Source organism: Phyllobates terribilis, unplaced genomic scaffold (assembly GCF_046119375.1).
Source record: "Phyllobates terribilis strain yellow unplaced genomic scaffold, ASM4611937v1 Scaffold_1__5_contigs__length_1240528914, whole genome shotgun sequence".
Lineage (NCBI taxonomy): Eukaryota > Metazoa > Chordata > Amphibia > Anura > Dendrobatidae > Phyllobates > Phyllobates terribilis.
In genome coordinates, this window is record NW_027362761.1 from 11982546 (window position 1) to 12001068 (window position 18523).

General features: G+C 45.0%; 1 protein-coding gene across 1 annotated transcript in view; it reads left to right on the forward strand.

Moving 5' to 3' along the window:
* The window catches only part of LOC141168172 (serine protease ami-like), a 151101-nt gene that overhangs the window by 98951 nt on the left and 33627 nt on the right, over positions 1–18523 (forward strand). Inside the window, exons 2-4 of the mRNA XM_073655046.1 lie at positions 9652–9805; positions 15849–15987; positions 16313–16570. Of these exons, the coding sequence (XP_073511147.1) occupies positions 9652–9805; positions 15849–15987; positions 16313–16570 (551 nt within the window). The remainder of the gene's footprint in view (positions 1–9651; positions 9806–15848; positions 15988–16312; positions 16571–18523) is intronic.

The following is an 18523-nucleotide window of genomic DNA, read 5'->3' on the forward strand; positions in this document are numbered from 1 at the left end:
ATGGGGTAGAACAGATGGTTGAGTCTGCAGAGCTGTTTACTCATACTATAGCCTGGGAATCAGAGGTCGGCTCCAGAGCTTCTGTGAATCCAGACGAGGAAATGATCTGCACTGATGCCCAGAATCTTTATGAGTCGGATCCAGGACCAGACGCAGAAGGTTCTGACCATAATGTAGACCCTCGTTCCCAAACTGTAACTCCTGTTGGTGGAGACAATGAGGAAGACGATGATGAGACTCAAATACCAGATTGGAGCGACAACTTGAGTTTTTTGTCAGGGCAGGAACAGGTTGGCTCTGAGGACGACGGGTGTGATAACACACAGGGTGATGATGATGAGGTTGGAGATCCCACTTACTGTCAACCCACAGTCAACCAGTCGATGAGGTCAACAGAGGAGGTGGAGGAGGATGCTAGTGACGACGAGGTCAGGTTGCGCGTTCCTGGACAGAGACGTAGTACTGGAAGCACGTCAACAACTGCATCCTCAAACACAACTCTGCCTCTGACCACAAGTCGTGGTGGCTCTTCAGGTCGCATGGGTGCTAAGCCTTGCATAGCCTGGGCATTTTTTCAGATCGATAAAGATGACCCAACTCGTGTTATCTGTAACATTTGTCAGCAAAAGCTAAGTAGAGGCCAAAAAATACACAGTTTGAGTACTTCATGCATGCACCGGCACATGGACATGAAGCATAAGTTGCAGTGGTAAGCTCACTGTGCTACAATGCGGCCTAGCCGGCCGGGCCAACCACCGTCTGCCCTATCTTGTGCATCTGCGGCCTCTTCATCCTCTGTGACTGGGGGGACAGCAGTCACACCTGTTTTGGGACGCAGACCTGCCACCTCTTTACCCGCAACAGCCAGCGTGATTGGCAGGTCATCATTTTCTTTGGAGGTGGTAACACCAGCTGGTGTTGAGCGCTGTCCGACATCGAGAGCACCACCTTTGGATCTAGGCAACCTAACATGTCTGCCTGCATCTTCCTCACAGACCGGCAGTTTGTCGGGGACACCCTTCTCAACCCCGTCTAAGCACAACAGCCAGCCCTCGGTCCCTCAGATGTGGACAAGTAAAAGACCATTTCCTCCTAGCCATGAGAAAGCTAAGAGGTTGAATTTCACCATCTGCAAGCTCTTGGCTACAGAAATGTTTCCTTTCCGCCTGGTGGACACAGAGGATTTTCGAGACCTTATGTCCGTCGCAGTGCCCCAGTACCAGATGCCCAGTCGGCACTACTTCTCAAAGAAAGGTGTGCCTGCGCTCCACCAGCATGTCGCACACAACATCACCGCTTCTTTGAGAAACTCTGTGTGTGACAGGGTGCATTTCACCACAGACACTTGGACGAGTAGGCATGGACAGGGGCGTTACATGTCGCTGACTGGGCACTGGGTGACTATGGTGACAGCAGGACAAGGGGCTGCTGTCCAAGTCTTGCCGTCCCCACGAGTTGTGCGTCAATCCTCTTTATCTCAAAGTTCCTCCACTGCTTCTGCCTCCTCAACCTCCTCTCGGTCCTCCACCTGCACCCAAAGCCTGTCTGGTCATGCCACAAGCTTTCTAACTGCACAGAAGGGATCCTGCACACCTACTTACTATGCTGGCAGCAGGGCTCAACGTCATCAGGCAGTTTTTACTTTGAAATGTCTGGGAAATGTGAGTCACACAGCTGAGGAGTTGTGGTCAGCTCTGGAGAACCAGTTTCATGAATGGTTGTCTCCACTGGACCTGAAACCAGGGAAGGCCGTGTGCGACAATGCTGCAAACTTGGGTGCGGCCCTTCGCCGGGGCAATGTCACACACGTGCCTTTTATGGCTCACGTGTGGAACCTGGTTGTCCAGCAATTTTTAGGCCACTATCCCGGACTAGATGGCCTTCTGCATAGGGCACGGTCGCTGTGTGCTCACTTCCGCCGTTCGCATCCCGCAGCTCAGTGACTTACATCTCTACAGAAGTCGTTGGGCTTGCCACTTCACCGGCTAAAATGCGATGTGCCTACCCGGTGGAATTCAACTCTGCACATGTTGCAGCGACTGTGGCAGCACCGACAAGCCCTGGTGCAATATGTTCTGACGTATAGCCTGGGCCAACGAGATCCAGAGGTGGGGCAAATCAAGCTGGAGGAGTGGTCTCAGATCAGGGACCTATGCACCCTTCTGCACAGTTTTGAAATGGCGACGAAGATGTTTAGTGCTGACGATGCCATTATCAGCATGACTATTCCGGTGATTTACATGCTGGAGCACATGTTAAACAGAATTCGGAGTCAGGTGGTGGCACAAGAGGAGGTGGAGGAAGTAGAGGAGGAGGAGTTGTATGCGGAAGGGCTAACATCTGCAAGGTCCAGACGGTCGGCAGCACCAAGGCGGCAGGCATGTGAGGGTGGGGGAGATGGTTTTACCAGGGCGCATGGTAGCAGCCAAACTAGTGAGGAAGGTGCAGGAGCCCAGGAAAAAGTGGAGGACGAACTAATGGAAGACTCATCAGATGAGGGAGACCTTGATCACATTTCTGTTGTGCGAGGTTGGGGGGAGAGGACAGAGGAAGGAAGCATGATTGTTACCTCGCCACCAACACAAAAGGGACTTGGTGCTCCTGGATGCGCAAGACACATGAGTGCTTTCTTGCTGCACTACCTGCAACATGACCCTCGAATTGTGAGAATTAGAAATAATCCTGACTACTGGGTTGCCACACTGTTAGATCCCCGGTACAAAAGTAAATTTGCAGAAATTATTCCTGCCATAGAAAGGGATGCACGCATGCAGGAGTATCAGCAGAGACTGTTGCAGAATCTTACATTTGCTTTTCCACAAAACACCAGTGGTGCACGTAGTGAATCTCACAGTTCCAACTTGCCAACCGTGGGACGGTCGAGTGTTCAGCACTCAAACCGTAACAGAAACACAGTATATGCTGGTAACATCAATTTTGCGGAATCATTTCACCACTTTTGTAGCCCATCCTTTGCAAGGCCACAGGAGACAAGAAGTCTGACACATAGTCAACGCCTAGAGACGATGGTACAGGAGTATCTCCAAGTAAACATTGAAGCCATGACTGTGTCACTAGACCCTTCCTCTTTTTGGGCTTCCAATCTGGATAAATGGCCGGAGTTCGCCACTTACGCCTTGGAGATCTTGTCATGCCCCGCAGCCAGCGTTCTGTCTGAACGTGTGTTCAGCGCTGCTGATGGTGTGCTGACAGATAAGCGCACGTCGCTCTCCACTGATAATGTAGACAGACTCACGTTCATAAAGATGAACAAATCATGGATCCGAAACGACTTTTCTACCCCTGTGTCATCCTGGGGAGAGTAAAAGCTTGATGATTTGTTAAAATCACCTCACCAACCATTTTAAGCTTTAAAATTACTAATCATGTTTATCTGTATCTTGGCTGGAAAATAATTTGGGCTTTGTAGCAGTGTGCAGTACTGATTCTATTAGGCCATCTATGCTAAGCTCCACCAGATTTAAAATTACTAATCATGTTTATCTGTATCTTGGCTGGAAAATAATTTGGGCTTTGTAGCAGTGTGCAGCACTGATTCTATTAGGCCATCTATACTAAGCTCCACCAGCTTTCAAATTAATAATAATTTTTAGCTGCATCTAGCCCGGAAAATAATTTTGGGTCTCCGAGATGCGCAAGACACATGAGTGCCTACTTGCTGCACTACCTGCAACATGACCCTCAGATTGTCAGAATTCGAAGTAATCCTGACTACTGGGTTGCCACACTCTTAGATCCCCCACACTCTTCGATCAACCTTTTCATTTTAATAAAGAACAAAAAAATGGTCATTTTTGAAATTATAAGCATTAGCAGGTTATTAGAAACTGAAATCAAACAGTTTTCAACTCAAAACTTTATTCTAGGTGATGTTACATTTGCACATAGGACCCCTTGTTCGAAAGGAGCTTCTGAACTCTCTTGTCCATTGAATTTGTCAGGTTTTGGGTGGTTTCTGCTTCAATTGTTTTGCATGAGGACAGAATACCGTCCCAGAGCTGTTGCTTAGATGTGAACTGCCTCCCGCCATCATAGACACTCCTTTTGATGATGCTCCAGAGGTTCTCAATGGGGTTGAGGTCAGGGGAGCATGGGGGTCACACCATAAGTTTGTCCCCTTTTATGCCCATATCAGCCAGAGATGCAGATGTGTTATGTGCAGCATGAGACGGTGCATTATCATGCATGAAAATGATCTTGCTGTGGAATACACGGTTCTTCTTCTTGAACCATGGCAGGATGTGCTGTTTGAGAAACTCCACATACATTATGGAGTTCATCTTTACCCCTTCAGGGATCCTAAAGGGGCCGACAATCTCTCTCCCCATGATTCCAGCCCAAAACATTAATCCACCTCCTCCTTGTTGGCGCTGTAGCCGTGTTTGCGTGGGGTGTCCATCAACCAACCATCCTCCACTCCATCCATCTGGACCATCGAGCGTTGCACGGCACTCATCGGTGAACAAAACAGTTTTGAAGTCAGTCTTCATGTATTGTTTGGCCCACTGGAGCCGTTTCCGCTTGTGTACAGTGGATAGAGGAGGTCGACAGGATGGCTTACGCACAGCTGCAAACCTCTGAAGGACTCTGCATCTTGTTGTTCGGGGGACGTTGGAGGCACCAGCAGCTTCAAAAACTTTTCTGCTGCTATGACAAGGCTTTTTTGCCGCTGCTCTTTTAACCTGACGTAATTGCCTGTAGGAAAGAGTCCTCAATTTTCCCTCATCAGCACGCACACGTGTGTACTGTGAATCAGCTACATACTTCTTGATTGTGCGATGATCAGGATGAAGTGTCTTGGCAATGTTGATTGTAGTCATGCCTTGACCTAAACACTCCACAATTCGTTGCTTCTCAGCAGCCGACACATCCTTTTTCTTTCCCATTTTGGCAGAAAATGTAGGCTGCTTAATAATGTGGGGCAGCCTTCTTAAGTAGTCTTGCCTTTCATTGGACACACCTGCCAAACTAATTAGCACAGGTGTCTGCAATTGCTTACAGTGATATAAAGAGCCCTGACACACATCACCATCAATGAGTTTAACTGACAAACAAACAAGTTCTTCCCTTATCACACCTAAACACTTTTTGCATAATAATTTGGAACACAGTGTACATGTGCTTTTCCACAAAACACCAGTGGTTCACGTAGTGAATCTTACAGTTCTAACTTGCCAACCGTGGTCTGTATGGAGTTGTTCAATAAAGGGCCCAAAATTAAGATAACATAGACGGGAGAGGTCTCTATGAATAGGAATTCCTAAGTATTTGATACCCTGTGAGGGCCAGGCAAAGGGAAAGTTGGACTGGATGGAATCCTGTATGGATTTGGGGAGGGAGACATCGAGGGCCTCAAACTTCGCTGCATTGATTTTAAAATTTGACCATGTAACAAAGTGATCTATTTCAGCCATAACAGCAGGGATGGATATATGTGATTGATATATACTAGGACATCATCAGCAAATGCAGAGCACTTGTACTCGGTGCCTCCCACCTCAATCCACCTAATATTGGGGTTATGGCGAATTGATGAGAGCAGGTGCTCCATCACTAGGATGTATAAGAGAGGGGACAGAGGACATCCCTGCCTTGTCCCATTGGTGATTATGAAAGGTGATGAAAATGTTCTGACGCACCCCCTGGGCCTTGGGACACCCGGAGCCGGACCCTTTTTGGTGGATGCTGGTGGTTGTAGTCTCCGTAGCGGCGACCCGGTCCCATGGCTCAGGGCAGTCAAACCAGTGGCGGAACTATTTATGTGGTTTTGATGTTTAAATGTCCGACTACGCCACCCGTGGATTGCGGTCAGAGTGAACCGCCGCTGCAGGGCAGACCACTGAGGCTGGTGTTGTGGGGGCAGCAGAGCGTAGTATAACTCCCCACGGGAGGAGTATAGCCTCAGGGCAGTGTATGCGGAAGATGGGGGTGATGGTGCAGGGCAGCAGCAGTAACGACACGTAGTCAGTGGTGCAGTCCAGGGCCTTTACTCACAGTTCTTATTATCCAGACCACTTCTGCAGGTAACCGCTGCCCACGTCGCACTGTGCTCACCAGGTGAGGGGCTCAGACAACTCCCAGATAACTTTGGAGCGCTTCACAGGACCCCCTTTGTGTGTCCTTTGTCTGGCCTTTCTTACCAACGCTTCTGTCCGGCTGCCTCGGGCCTCCTCTTGGTAAACTTGGCGCCAGTTTCCCTGACCCTATGTGGTGCCTTCCTAGCAGGTGTAGCGAGGGGCTGCGCCACATAAAATGTCACAGCCTCCGGTTTCTAGCTGAGGGTCGTTTCCCGTCTCCACTAGTTTCGAGGACCGGTCTCCCCCTTTGGCCTGACCCCTCCACGCAGGTGGATTCGGGCGTGCGGTGGCGACTCGCCCGTCCGCACCCCTGGGATCCCTTCGTTCCTCGTTCCTAGAGCCTTCTCCGCTCCTCTTCCTTCCTTCTCCCTCTTCCAGGCCTGGGCCTCTGTTACTAGGCCCGCCTCCGGAGCAGACCTCATGCAGAGCCCCTGCTCCCTGTCACTTCTGCTCAGACTTCTCTGCACTGAACTAAGATGGTGCCCACCTTTTATACTCCCTTCTCAATGCACCGAGGAACTGCTTCCTCCCTGCTCCTGCACTACAGGGTTCCCCTTCCTCGGTGTTCCCTCCCCTCACTGCAGCCAGGGACAGGGACTGTCGTGCCCATCTCGGGGGCATATTGGTCGCCCTGCCCCACAGCAATGTGGTGTAATGCATGCAGGTGTCGGGGTCCTGATCCACACTCCATCCTTACCTGAGAGTGAGATATCACACCTCTGGGTGAGGTGCAATACCTCTGTAGCAACCAAGCCCTCGGGGTGCTACAGTTCCATTTATCTTCAGCCTAGGTGACGTATTGCAATACAGGGACGTGAATTTGGCTATAAAAAGGTCCCCTAGACCCCTACCCCAAGCTTTTTAAGAGAATAATATATGGCGTGCCAGGAGACTCTATGGAATGCTTTCTCAGCATCCAACGAGAGTATCTAATTACAAATTTTTAACTGCATCTAGCCCAGGAAATACTTTGTGCCTAGTAGCAGTGTCTGCTAGTCAGCGGATTATCCCAGCTGTTAAGCAAGCTACACCACCTGTAGTTTGGACACTTCATTTTTTCAAAGGAAATGCTTCGGGACCCCGGGAGGCATAGGTGCTGGGACTGGCGGTAGGACGCCTTGCGGTGGACCGCCGAGCTCGATCCTTATAAAAGCTTTTTAACTGCAGCAGCTTTAGTGGACGCTACTGGAGCTGGAATTACGCGGCTGCTGGCATGAGACTTGCCCTCCAATAGATCCTTGTAAAAGGATTTAAAGTATATTCATTCAAATTAGAGAGACAATTTAAATTAAAAAGCTTAGACCTGCCTCCACCACAGGGGGGCTCGCTCGACCCACCAGCGGACAGGCACCAGTATTGGGAGAGGGGGGCTGGCCGTCAGGGTCCACCGCAGCTCTGGCACAAACCCGGCGACACGGAGGTCGCACGGGCAGGAACGGACTGGCCGTGTCGGCTTCGCACTTTTTCGGTTTTAGAAGGGCATGACATGCCTATATCTGTGTCTCCCCCTCCTTTTACTCCTCCACCTCTTTTCTTTTTGTATGACTATATGTACTTGTCACTTTTCCATGTGTTAGTTGTGTCTTCTGGGCAGTTTGTCAGCTTTTGGACACCTTTGAAGGTGTTTTCTATGTGTTTCTATGTGTTTTTGTTTGCCTGCCATTGGTTTTAACGGTGTTCGAAGGTGTTCGACGAACAGTTCGACGAATAGTTCGGCGAACATACGGGTGTTCGACGAACCGAACCGAACTCTAACACTACAGGGGTGGCTCAACACTAGTCATTACTACCATACACAGCCGCATAGCACGCAGCTATGTCTGAGGAAGTGCCGGCAATCTAGTTGCAGCATGCAGCGCCGGCGGATCAGGGGGGCAGGAGCGGGGGGGGGCCCGATGCAAGGGTGGCGGGAACCCCGATGCAGGTACACGGTGCAGGCGACTGCTATGGGGCCCCCCGGCTCACGGGCCCCATAGCAGTCACGTGACCTGCCGCCATTGGCGGTACGTCACTGTCTTTAGCTAACTGCAGTGAACTTGCCGATTTTCTTCAACCCTTTTCATCAGAAGACGCTCCTGTTTAGGTGTTAACTTTTGTGGTGATCCTGGATGTTTCTGTGAGATGTTTGCAGTTCCATTTTTGTTACATTTTTGTATCGCTTTTGCTCCAGTATTTTGACAAGTAAGAGTATGTGCACACGATGCAGAAATGCTCAGGATTTTTTCCTGAGCATTTCTGCATCTCCCTGGCAGGAAAAAACGCATGCGGATTGTACATGCGGTTTCCTGCCAGGGACATGCGGAAATGAAGCGCTTCCCAAGCGATTTTAGCATCACTTGGAAAGTGCTTGTCAACTTCACACTATATAAATCCATGCAAACAGCATGGATTTATATAGTGTGTGAATGTCAAAAAATAAAAAATAAATATATACTTTACCCTCTGATGGCCCCCGGTGTCCTGCTTCGCTCGGTCCCGGCTGCCGGCAGTGAAGACTGAAGGACCTGCCGACGTCAGCGTCACGTGACCCGTCACATGACTCTGACGTCAGCGAAGGTCCTTCTTCATTCAACCGCGAAGTGCCGGGAACCAAGCAGGAGCGCTGCACGGGCCGTCAGAAGGTGAGTATATATATATTTTTTATTTAATTCTTTTTTTTTTAATGGTACCTGGGTCTGGATGAGAGTCCTCTCATCCACACCCGGGTACCATCCACACATTAGACCGCATGGAATGCGCATCAACATATACAGTGATGCGGATTCCATGTGGTCTAATGCAAGTCAATGGCGCCAAAAAAGCAGCGTTTCCGCAAAATTAATTGACATGCTGCGGATTTTTGAGCGCAGCGTTTACGCTGTAGAAAAATCCGCATCACGGGCACAGCACATGCGGATTTCAATTGGGGAACATTGCTGCCCTTCTACCATGCGTTTTTAATGCGTTTCCGCGGCATTTACGCAACTGCAAAAACGCCGCGGAAACGCATTAAAAACGCATCGTGTAAACTCAGCCTATAGCTTTGCTGGTCTTGTAGCCTTCAGCTTTCTTGTGTAAAGAAATTATTTTCTTTCTCAGGTCATGTGATATTTCTCATCCATGTAGTGCCATTGCTGACAGCATGAAATGGGAAAGGATTTTTTTTTGCTAAGTAACTCTCTTTTATAGCCAACTCTCTGCTGGACATCTGTTTAATGAATAATTAGACTTAGCTATTGTTCGAATCTTGTTAATTCGAATTTTGTACTCTAAACTTTAGCTTTGTTCCTAAGATTTTCATTGGGATGTACCCATTTTTCCAATATGGTCTTGAATGAGTTTGTTAGGAAAATTACTTTTTTGGGGTGTGCAAAATAACAAATCTTGTTTACAATCAATGGCCCATATTTGTGGGAGTATGTTGTAGCATTGTATCCTATACAAAATATTGACTCTAATAGGAAAACAAAGGTTTTCTGACAAATCTGTTGAAGTGTATGCTAAAGCACTGTAGATGGATAAATAGATTATATATATATATATGCTGTATATATATTGTTTTCTCTCCAATCAGAGTGCTACCCACGTGGTCGAATCCTTGGTGGAAGTGAGTCCCAACAGTTTAGACCTTATATGGTTTCATTGCAAGTGGAAGGAAAACACTCATGCGGTGGACTGCTAATATCAGATGAGTGGGTGCTGAGTGCCGCACATTGTAAGCCAGAAAGGTATAAATTTACTAATTCAATTCATAATAATGGTTTTCATAATTTAAAGCAGGGGTGGGGAACCTCCAGCCCTCGAGTCGATATCCTTTTCTCCGGCCCCTGGGCAGATTCCCATGGAACACAGTCCTCGACCAGCAAAACGCCTTGCCGGCCATCGGTCCTTTAATTGCCCTTTACACAACAAGCACATGCAGGCCCATGCAATGAAGACGTACGTCCTAATGCTGCTGTCTCCTGCTGTGATCCCCCAGCATCTCCTGCTGTGATTTATATGCCCCAGCATCTCCTGATTGTACGTGCAGTTGTGCTCAAAAGTTTACATACCCCGGCAGAATTTTTCCTTTCTTGGCCTTGTTTCAGAGAATATGAATGCTAACAAAAACCTTTTTCTCCACTCATGGTTATTGGTTGTGTAAAGCCATTTAGTGTCAAACTACTGTGTTTTCTCTTTTTAAATCTTAATGACAACCAAAAACATCCAAATGACCCTGATCATGATTTTGGCCTGATAACATGCACAGAATTTGACACAAATGGGTTTGAATGGCTACTAAAGATAACATCTTCACGTAGGACCTGTTTGCTTGTAATCAGTGTGTGTGCATAAAAGCTGAGTGAGTATCTGGGATACAGACAGACTCTTGCAACTTTCATCCAGCCACTGACGTTTCTGGATTGTGAGTCATGGGGAAAGCAAAAGTATTGTCAACGGATCTACGGGAAAATGTAGTTGAACTGTATCACACAGGAAAGGGATACAAAAAAATATCCAAGGAATTGATAATGCCAGTCAGCAGTGTTCAAACTGTGATTAACAAATGGAAAATCAGGGGCTCTGCAAAAACCAAACAATGGTCAAGTAGAACAACAAAAATTTTGGCCGCAACTGCCAGGAAAATTGTTCGGGATGCAAAGAAAAACCCACAAATAACATCAGCTGAAATTCAGGACTGTCTGAAAACTAGCGGTGTGGCTGTTTCAAGATGCACAATAAGGAGGCACTTAAAGAAAAATGGGCTGCATGGTCGAGTCGCCAGAAGAAAGCCATTACTGTGAAAATGCCACAAAGTATCTCACCTACAATATGCCAAACAGCACAGAAACAAGCCTCAAAACTTCAGGAACAAGGTAATTTGGAGTGATGAGACCAAAATTGAACTTTTTGGCCACAACCATAAATGTTACATTTGGAGAGAGGTTAACAAGGCCTATGATGAAATGAACACCATTCCTATAGTAAAGCACGGAGGTGGATCGCTGATGTTTTGAGGATGTGTGAGCTACAAAAGCACAGGAAACTTGGTAAAAGTTGAAGGAAAGATGAATACAGCACGTTATCGGCAAATACTGGAGGCAAATTTGCACTCATCAGCCTGGAAGCTTCGCATGGGATGTACTTGGACGTTCCAACATGACAACAATCCAAAACACAAGGCCAAGTTGACCTGTCATTGGCTACAGCAGAAAAAAGTGAAGGTTCTGGAGTGGCCATCTCAGTCTCCTGACCTCAATATCATTAAGCCACTCTAGGGAGATCTCAAGTGCGCAGTTCATGCTAGACAGCCCAGGAATTTACAGGAACTGGAGGCTTTTTGCCAAGAAGAATGGGCAGCTTTACCATCTGAGAAAATAAAGAACCTCATCCACAACTACCACAAAAGACTTCAAGCTGTCATTGATGTTAGAGGGGGCAATACACTGTATTAAGAACTGGGGTATGTGAAGTTTTGATCAGGGTCATTTGGATGTTTTGGTTGTTATTAAGATTTAAAAAGAGAAACCACAGTAGTTTCACAACTGGCTTCACCCAACCAACAACCATGAATGCAGAGTGTTTTTGTTATCATTCATATTCTCTGAAACAAGGCCAAGAAAGGAAAAATTCTGCCGGGTATGTAAACTTTTGAGCACAACTGTATATGCCCCTGCTTCTCCTGTGATACCCCAGCATTTCCTTCTGTGATGTATATGCCAGTTTACAAAAATGGATATGTATCCAAGGATTATTAATAACTTGCTTACAGTTTTTCCCCTAAAATTACAATTTTATTCAATTAAGATTAAAACCAAAATACAAAAATACCCCTATAAAGTAAATAAACATAAAAAAAAACACTCGTACAATTTTTAAGTGTATAATCAGATAGTGTCAATAGTGTGGTATACGATACAGATAGAAGGCTGCTGCATAATATATTTAGTTAACCATTCAACTAAACCCTCTATTGCGGTTGGTAACAGATAAATAGGGAAGGGGAAGGATTTCTTAGAGCTTAAAGACAAAGATATCAATATTTAGTTTGTCCCTGTGCTTATCCCCTGCCTTGCCGCGAAGGTTGGCACCCTAAACAAAATAAGCACTATGGACCCATAGCTCACCGTCGGCTATCCCTATATCACCCTCAACCTGAATTACAATCTGATATAGCTAACATTAATGTGAACCAAAACTACCACAATAAATTACATTAGATACACTTTGAAAACAACTAATATTTTAAGCAGATCATACCACACTAAAAAGTAGTAATTTTGGATAGGACAGTAAAGATATACCCCTTGTAGAAACTTGAGTATAACATCCTAAAAAGACACGTGTCCATTAAGAGATCCACATCTCTATCCAGAGGGTAATTCATCCCCTCAATAAACAAATCTACATCAGAAAGCATGGGTCAATCCATTATAAAACGTATCTGTCTATATGGTGGATCAGATTGTAATACAAGTTGAGGGTGATATAGGGATAGCCAATGGTGAGCGGGGGCGCCATATTGCGCATTTTATTTAAGGTGCCAAACTCTGTGGCAAGACAAGGAATAAGCACAGGGACAAACTGAATATTAATATATACGAGTTCTGAGAAATCCTAACAATTCTCTATTTATCTGTTGCCAACTGCAATAGAGGGTGTAGTTGAATAGTTAACTAAGTATATTATGCAGCAGCCTTCTATCTGTATTATATACCACACTATAGAAACTATCTGATTAAGCACTCAAAAATGGTATTTTTTATTTTTATTTACATTATAGGGGTATTTTTGTGTTTTGGTTTTAATCATAATTGAATAAAATTGTAATTTTAGGGGATAAATCTGTAAGCATGTGATGTATATGACCCCGCGTTTTCTGCTGTGATGTATATGCCAAAGGGTCTCCTGCTGTGATGCATATGCCCCAGCATTTCCTGTGATGTATATGCCCCGGTGTCTACTGTGATGTATATAACCCAGCTTGTCCTGAAATGTATATGCTCTAACGTCTCCTGTGATGTATATACCCCATCATCTCTTGTGATTTATACTATATGCCTCAGCGTCTCTTGTGATTTATATGCTCCAGTGTGTCCTGTGATGCATATGCCCCAGTTTTTCGTGTGTTGTATATACCTTAATGTCACAAAAAACATCACAGAAAAGAAAACAGCCTTACCAACACCAGGTTAGATTATCAATGCACTAGCAGGATGCAGCAGACCCCCATGATAGAAGCGGGGCAGCAGAGGTGAAAAATACTGATGCAACAACAGCCACTCGCTAACCTACCAATTCATGGATGGGATGGCTGTGTAGTATTAAAAATGTACACTGATGAGGCTTGCATAGGACGCCAGTCACACAGATACGTGTGATGCACAGTATCTGGCTAACAGCCTATTGATGACACCCATAAGTGCACCCCACAAGATAGGCTCCCCAATTCTCCCAACCAACACTAAAGGGCCTTGCTGCATCCTGCATAAAAATAGAAAAAATAGCCATTATACCCCGTCTCCTTTATCTCCATTATCATTTCCTTTATAGTTTCCCATTTCTCAATTGAACTTCATGGGCATGGTTTTTCTTCAACTGATAAATCCTCTGCAGCTCCAGTTACAGGGCTCACCTTTTAGCATGGTGACCCCTTTAGTAAGCTGATCTGTGGGGGTGCCAGGAGTCAGAAGCCTATTGGTTTGATGTTCATTGTCCATCCTGTAGATAGGTCTTCAAGTCTGTAAAACCCTTTTAACTATTTCAAGTCAAACAATCCAATTATCTAGAACCAATCCAGAACCAAGCATATCATAACTATGATGAGGGTCATATAGTATGTACTATCTTACCTGACATGCTGGTATAATTGTTTAAATGCGACCTGGGCAGCTCGTTAAAATCTCAGATAAATGTGTTTTGTGATTGCATAAAAGTAGGAATTTTACATATGCATATTCATGTCTAAATACTGGCACAAATTCTATTATACTGTAGGGTGAAATTTTAAAGGCACTAGATCAAATTCTAAATAACGGTGGTAGTACACTGGCAGCAAGGCCTGGAGAGAATAAAACTAGGGAATACTGCTGATTTGCTGTGGGCAGTATAGGTCCTCATCAATATCGGGTGCGCAGGAAAGTGAGCGGTACTACATGGGTGTAGTTTATGTGGCAGGTACTATTTAACATGGTTTGGTCACCAGATTTCACAATACGAACTGAATATATCATTAAAGGAGTTGGCTAGTTCTTCAATATTGATGATCTAAGACCAGGTAATCAGTAGAGCTGGTGAAAATCTATTCACACATTCCATTTCATTGGCCAAGACATTGATCTATGGCGGCTGCACAGAAGCAAAGCGCCGCTTCTTTTTTGTTGACATCCACAGATCTTCTTTTGACCAGCTGGCCTGATGCCACGTCATCCTTATGGCGTGACACAAATGTGACATTGCGACAAGCCAGCTAATCAAAAGAAGAGCTGTGGATGCTGTCAAGCAAGAGGCGATTCTCCCGAAGCCACAGACCACTTTTATGGCAAATGGAATAGGACATGAGAATTAATTTGTACCAACACTAATCATGAATATAAGATTGGTGGGAGCCAACATCCAAAACCCACAATGTTCAGCTGTGGTTTTCCATCTCTGTACATTTTGTACATTTGGACACCGTTAGAGATGCAAAATCCTGATAGGTGGGTATGCCAAGTGTCAGACTCCAACTAATCTGCAGATAATCAATATCTGAGTAATGGACAATCCCTTTAAATATCTTAGCCCTGATAAGGCTGGAGTACTTACTTTGAAAATCCATCGTAGTACTGGAAAAAAGAAACAACATTCAGGATGTTTATTTGTTAGAGCTATAGCAGAGAGTAGTTATAAAAAGTGTCTCTTGCTTAAGAGGAAGAATGTCTATTCTTTATATGGACAACCCACTGTTTTCAGTGTGAGCTATGTAATGCTTTATTTTCCTCTGCAATGGTGCTCAGAGGGTATTGAACACATGTTGCTAGTTTTTTCCACAAGAACATAGTTAATACCTGTGGTCACCCAAATAGTGATGAGCAACTCAACTTTTTGGTAATAATCATTTAAACAAAATGGGATTGGCCTCCTTAATGGGGCTGTCCAGGACTTCTACATTGATGGCCTATTCTTAGGATAGGTCATCAATATTCCATCATTGGGGTCACCCTTCACATCCGCTGATCAGCTGTGCCGGTGGCAGCCGGATATGGTTAGTGGTAGAGCTACACAACACAGCTTCATCAACTGTATAGTGGCCACTGCTAGGTACTGCACATCTGACCCCTATTCGAATCAACAGGGGCCGAAGCCACAATGCAGATCAAAAAGCTGTGTACTTTTGCTCCACAGCTGAACACATCTCCACCATCGGTGGGGGTGCCGCACTCCCACCAATCAGATATTGATGTCCTATCCTAATGATAAACCATCAATACAAAAGACCCGGACACCTGCTTTTCGCTATGCAGAACTGTCAATGTATGAAAAAAAGCATTATTGTCAAAATAGTAAGTTCTCATAGGTCGGTCAGACTAGACCGTATCCAGCAATGTTTTTTTTCTGGTACGTGGTGGATAGTATTAAAATATGAGATTTTTAGGAGAGAGTGCCATCTGTTAAGGAACATAAAGAAAATAAAAGGGTTTTGTTTAGATAACAAAAAAGGGGATAACTGGCAAGTATACAAGATTTATTGTGATGTGCTTGAAAAAGTCAATGAGAATAAATTAACATTTATTTATTCTAATCTTTCAGCATCAATACAACTCTGCAAGCTGTCCTGGGTATTAAATCTCTGTCTGACCCCAAAAAGTTAGTTTATGATATTGACATTCAAGTAATACATCCTGAGTATAACACATCTAATAAACGGCATGATTTGCTTCTTCTGAAGGTAAGACTATGCGCCTTATAAAAATATTGTCACTTTGTCTATGATAATCAGAATACCTTCTGCATATGGTAGAGCCATGTGTATTGTACCAGTAGAGTGGCACCTACTGCTCTGTACTAGGGAGCCATAAGCACTACTTGTGCGGCCTTGTGGTAGTCCATACAACATAGTAATGGAAAACTGTGGTAAAAAGTTACACATTAACTGAGGTTAAATAAAAATGAAAACTGATTAACATTTAGGTCTAATGCTTAAAGATGTCTTTTCCCAGTTTCAATGTTCCGCAACCAATATATTTTAACTTGGCTTAACCCTTTTTACAAAGCTACCAGAAAAGGTTCCACTCAGCGAAGCAATAAGCCCTCTACGTTACCAGACTGAAGATATCGTGATTAAAGAAAATACACTTTGTATGGTAGCTGGCTGGGGAAAAATCAAGAAGACTGGAAAGAAGCCAGATGTCTTACATGAGGTATTGGTCCCAGTGATTAGCCTAGAGGTATGCAACCGTCGGGACTACTATCATGGAGAGGTCACTGCCAACATAATCTGTGCAGGAGACAATAAACGGGATTCATGTGAGGTGAGATTAACTATAACATATACGTTATTTATTTAAACAAGACAATGCCTATTTAGGAAAATAGTGAATTCCCAATATTACGCCACATTCACAAGTTCAGTATTTTACATCAGTATTAATAAGACAAAACCAGGAGTGAGTGATAAATACAGAAGTGGTGACGAGTTTCTATGATACTTTTCCTCTGATTGTTCCACTCCTGCTTTTTGGTTTACAAATACTGATGTAAAACACTGAACATGTGAACGTGGCCTTATATAAATTTTGGAGTATATGCTTCCATTTCTCTGTTATTTCTCCTATACATGTATGATTAAATTTGGTGTTACCTGTTGGGGGTAGGTCCCTAAAGTCTGACACTGTCCAATCAATGCTAACAATGACAGACAGTGTAGGGACAAGAAGAATAGCAATAGAAATATCAAGGAATACCACAAATGCAAATGAAAAGATTCTCAAGTATTCCAAAAGAGCTCCATGATGATCCAAAATTCTGTGCTGATAAAATTCTTAATATTTCATTTAGCTGTCAGAGGTTTCTTTTTCCTTTTTAGCTCTAAAACTCCTGCAAAGGCCAACATTTAAGGCAGAGGAAAAATCAAGGTTTTTCTGCACCCAGGGCAAAAATTTATATTGGTGCCCTCTATTATACGCCACTGAAGCAGTGTGAGCAGTCATCAGGTGACCATTAGTGATGAGTGAGCACTAAAATGCTCGGGTACTCGTTGTTCGGGTCGAGCACATTGGAATACTCGGGTACTCGACCTGAGCAACGAGCCCAATGTAAGTCTATGGGAAACTCGAGCATTTTTCAGGCGGCTCCCCCCGGCGGTCAGCAGAGGGCCTAAAAATTGCCCAAATCGATGGGAACAGTGCTCAAATGACATGGGAACAGCATGGGGAAGACCCCTGGAAGCATTTCTGACTCCCAGGTCACTGTGGTCAACAATGTTGTCAGAGGTATTACGCCACTTTTACGCACTCACAATAAAACATACAAAAACGAATCCAAAATGGATTTTCCTGGGAAATATGTTAAGGAACATCCTTTCCAGGGTAATGACTTGTATATAAGGCAAAATAAATAACCAAAACAAAAAATACTCGGGCTATGTTCACACGTAGCATTTTTGATGCATTTTTGCACCTTTGCATTGCTTTCAACCAAGACAAATGCATTCACTGGGAAATGTCATTTTAAAATTTTACAACCTTATGTGGCCATGTGGTGTGACACATCATCAGACCGAGCTGAAAAGGCATGGGAACAGCATGGGGAAGACCCCTGTAAGCATCTCTGACTCCCAGGTCACTGCCTAAAAGTGTGCCCATCATAAATGATCCTTGGCGCATGCGAAGATACCTCCCGCCATTTACCTGTTGTTGCAGACTTGCAACAATCACCGTCCACGTCCTTGTCACAGTGCACCCACAGGCTGCAATACTATACTGCCAAATTTTTGACAGATTCTTGCACTTGAAATGTGGTCTTTTAGGCTCGTGGAGCTGAAAGCTTTTCATAACCTCATGCCGGCGACGGCCGGGTGTCCATACTCTGTCCCCAGCCACCACTATTTCTCCCAGTATCGTCTCCGCCTTCCACAAGCACGGGTCCTACAACATTACCCATGCCCTCCCCAGTGCACTTACTGGGAAGGACCGCCTAACCACAAACACGTGGTCAAGTGAATGTGGCCAGGGACGGTACGGAGCCATTCCACGGCTTTTTTTGCTGAGTTGTATTTCACCACAGCAATATTCTTTAGCTTGGTGAAATGACTTGGGAAACCATATCTACTCCAGCTGTCATTTCTCCCAGGAAGTCCTCTAAAGCTGCTTTCACTTGAAATGTGGCCTTTTAGGCTCGTGGAGGCGGAAGCTTTTCACAATCTCATGCTGGCGGCGGCCGAGTGTCAATACTCGGTCCCCAGCCGCCACCATCTCTCCCGATAT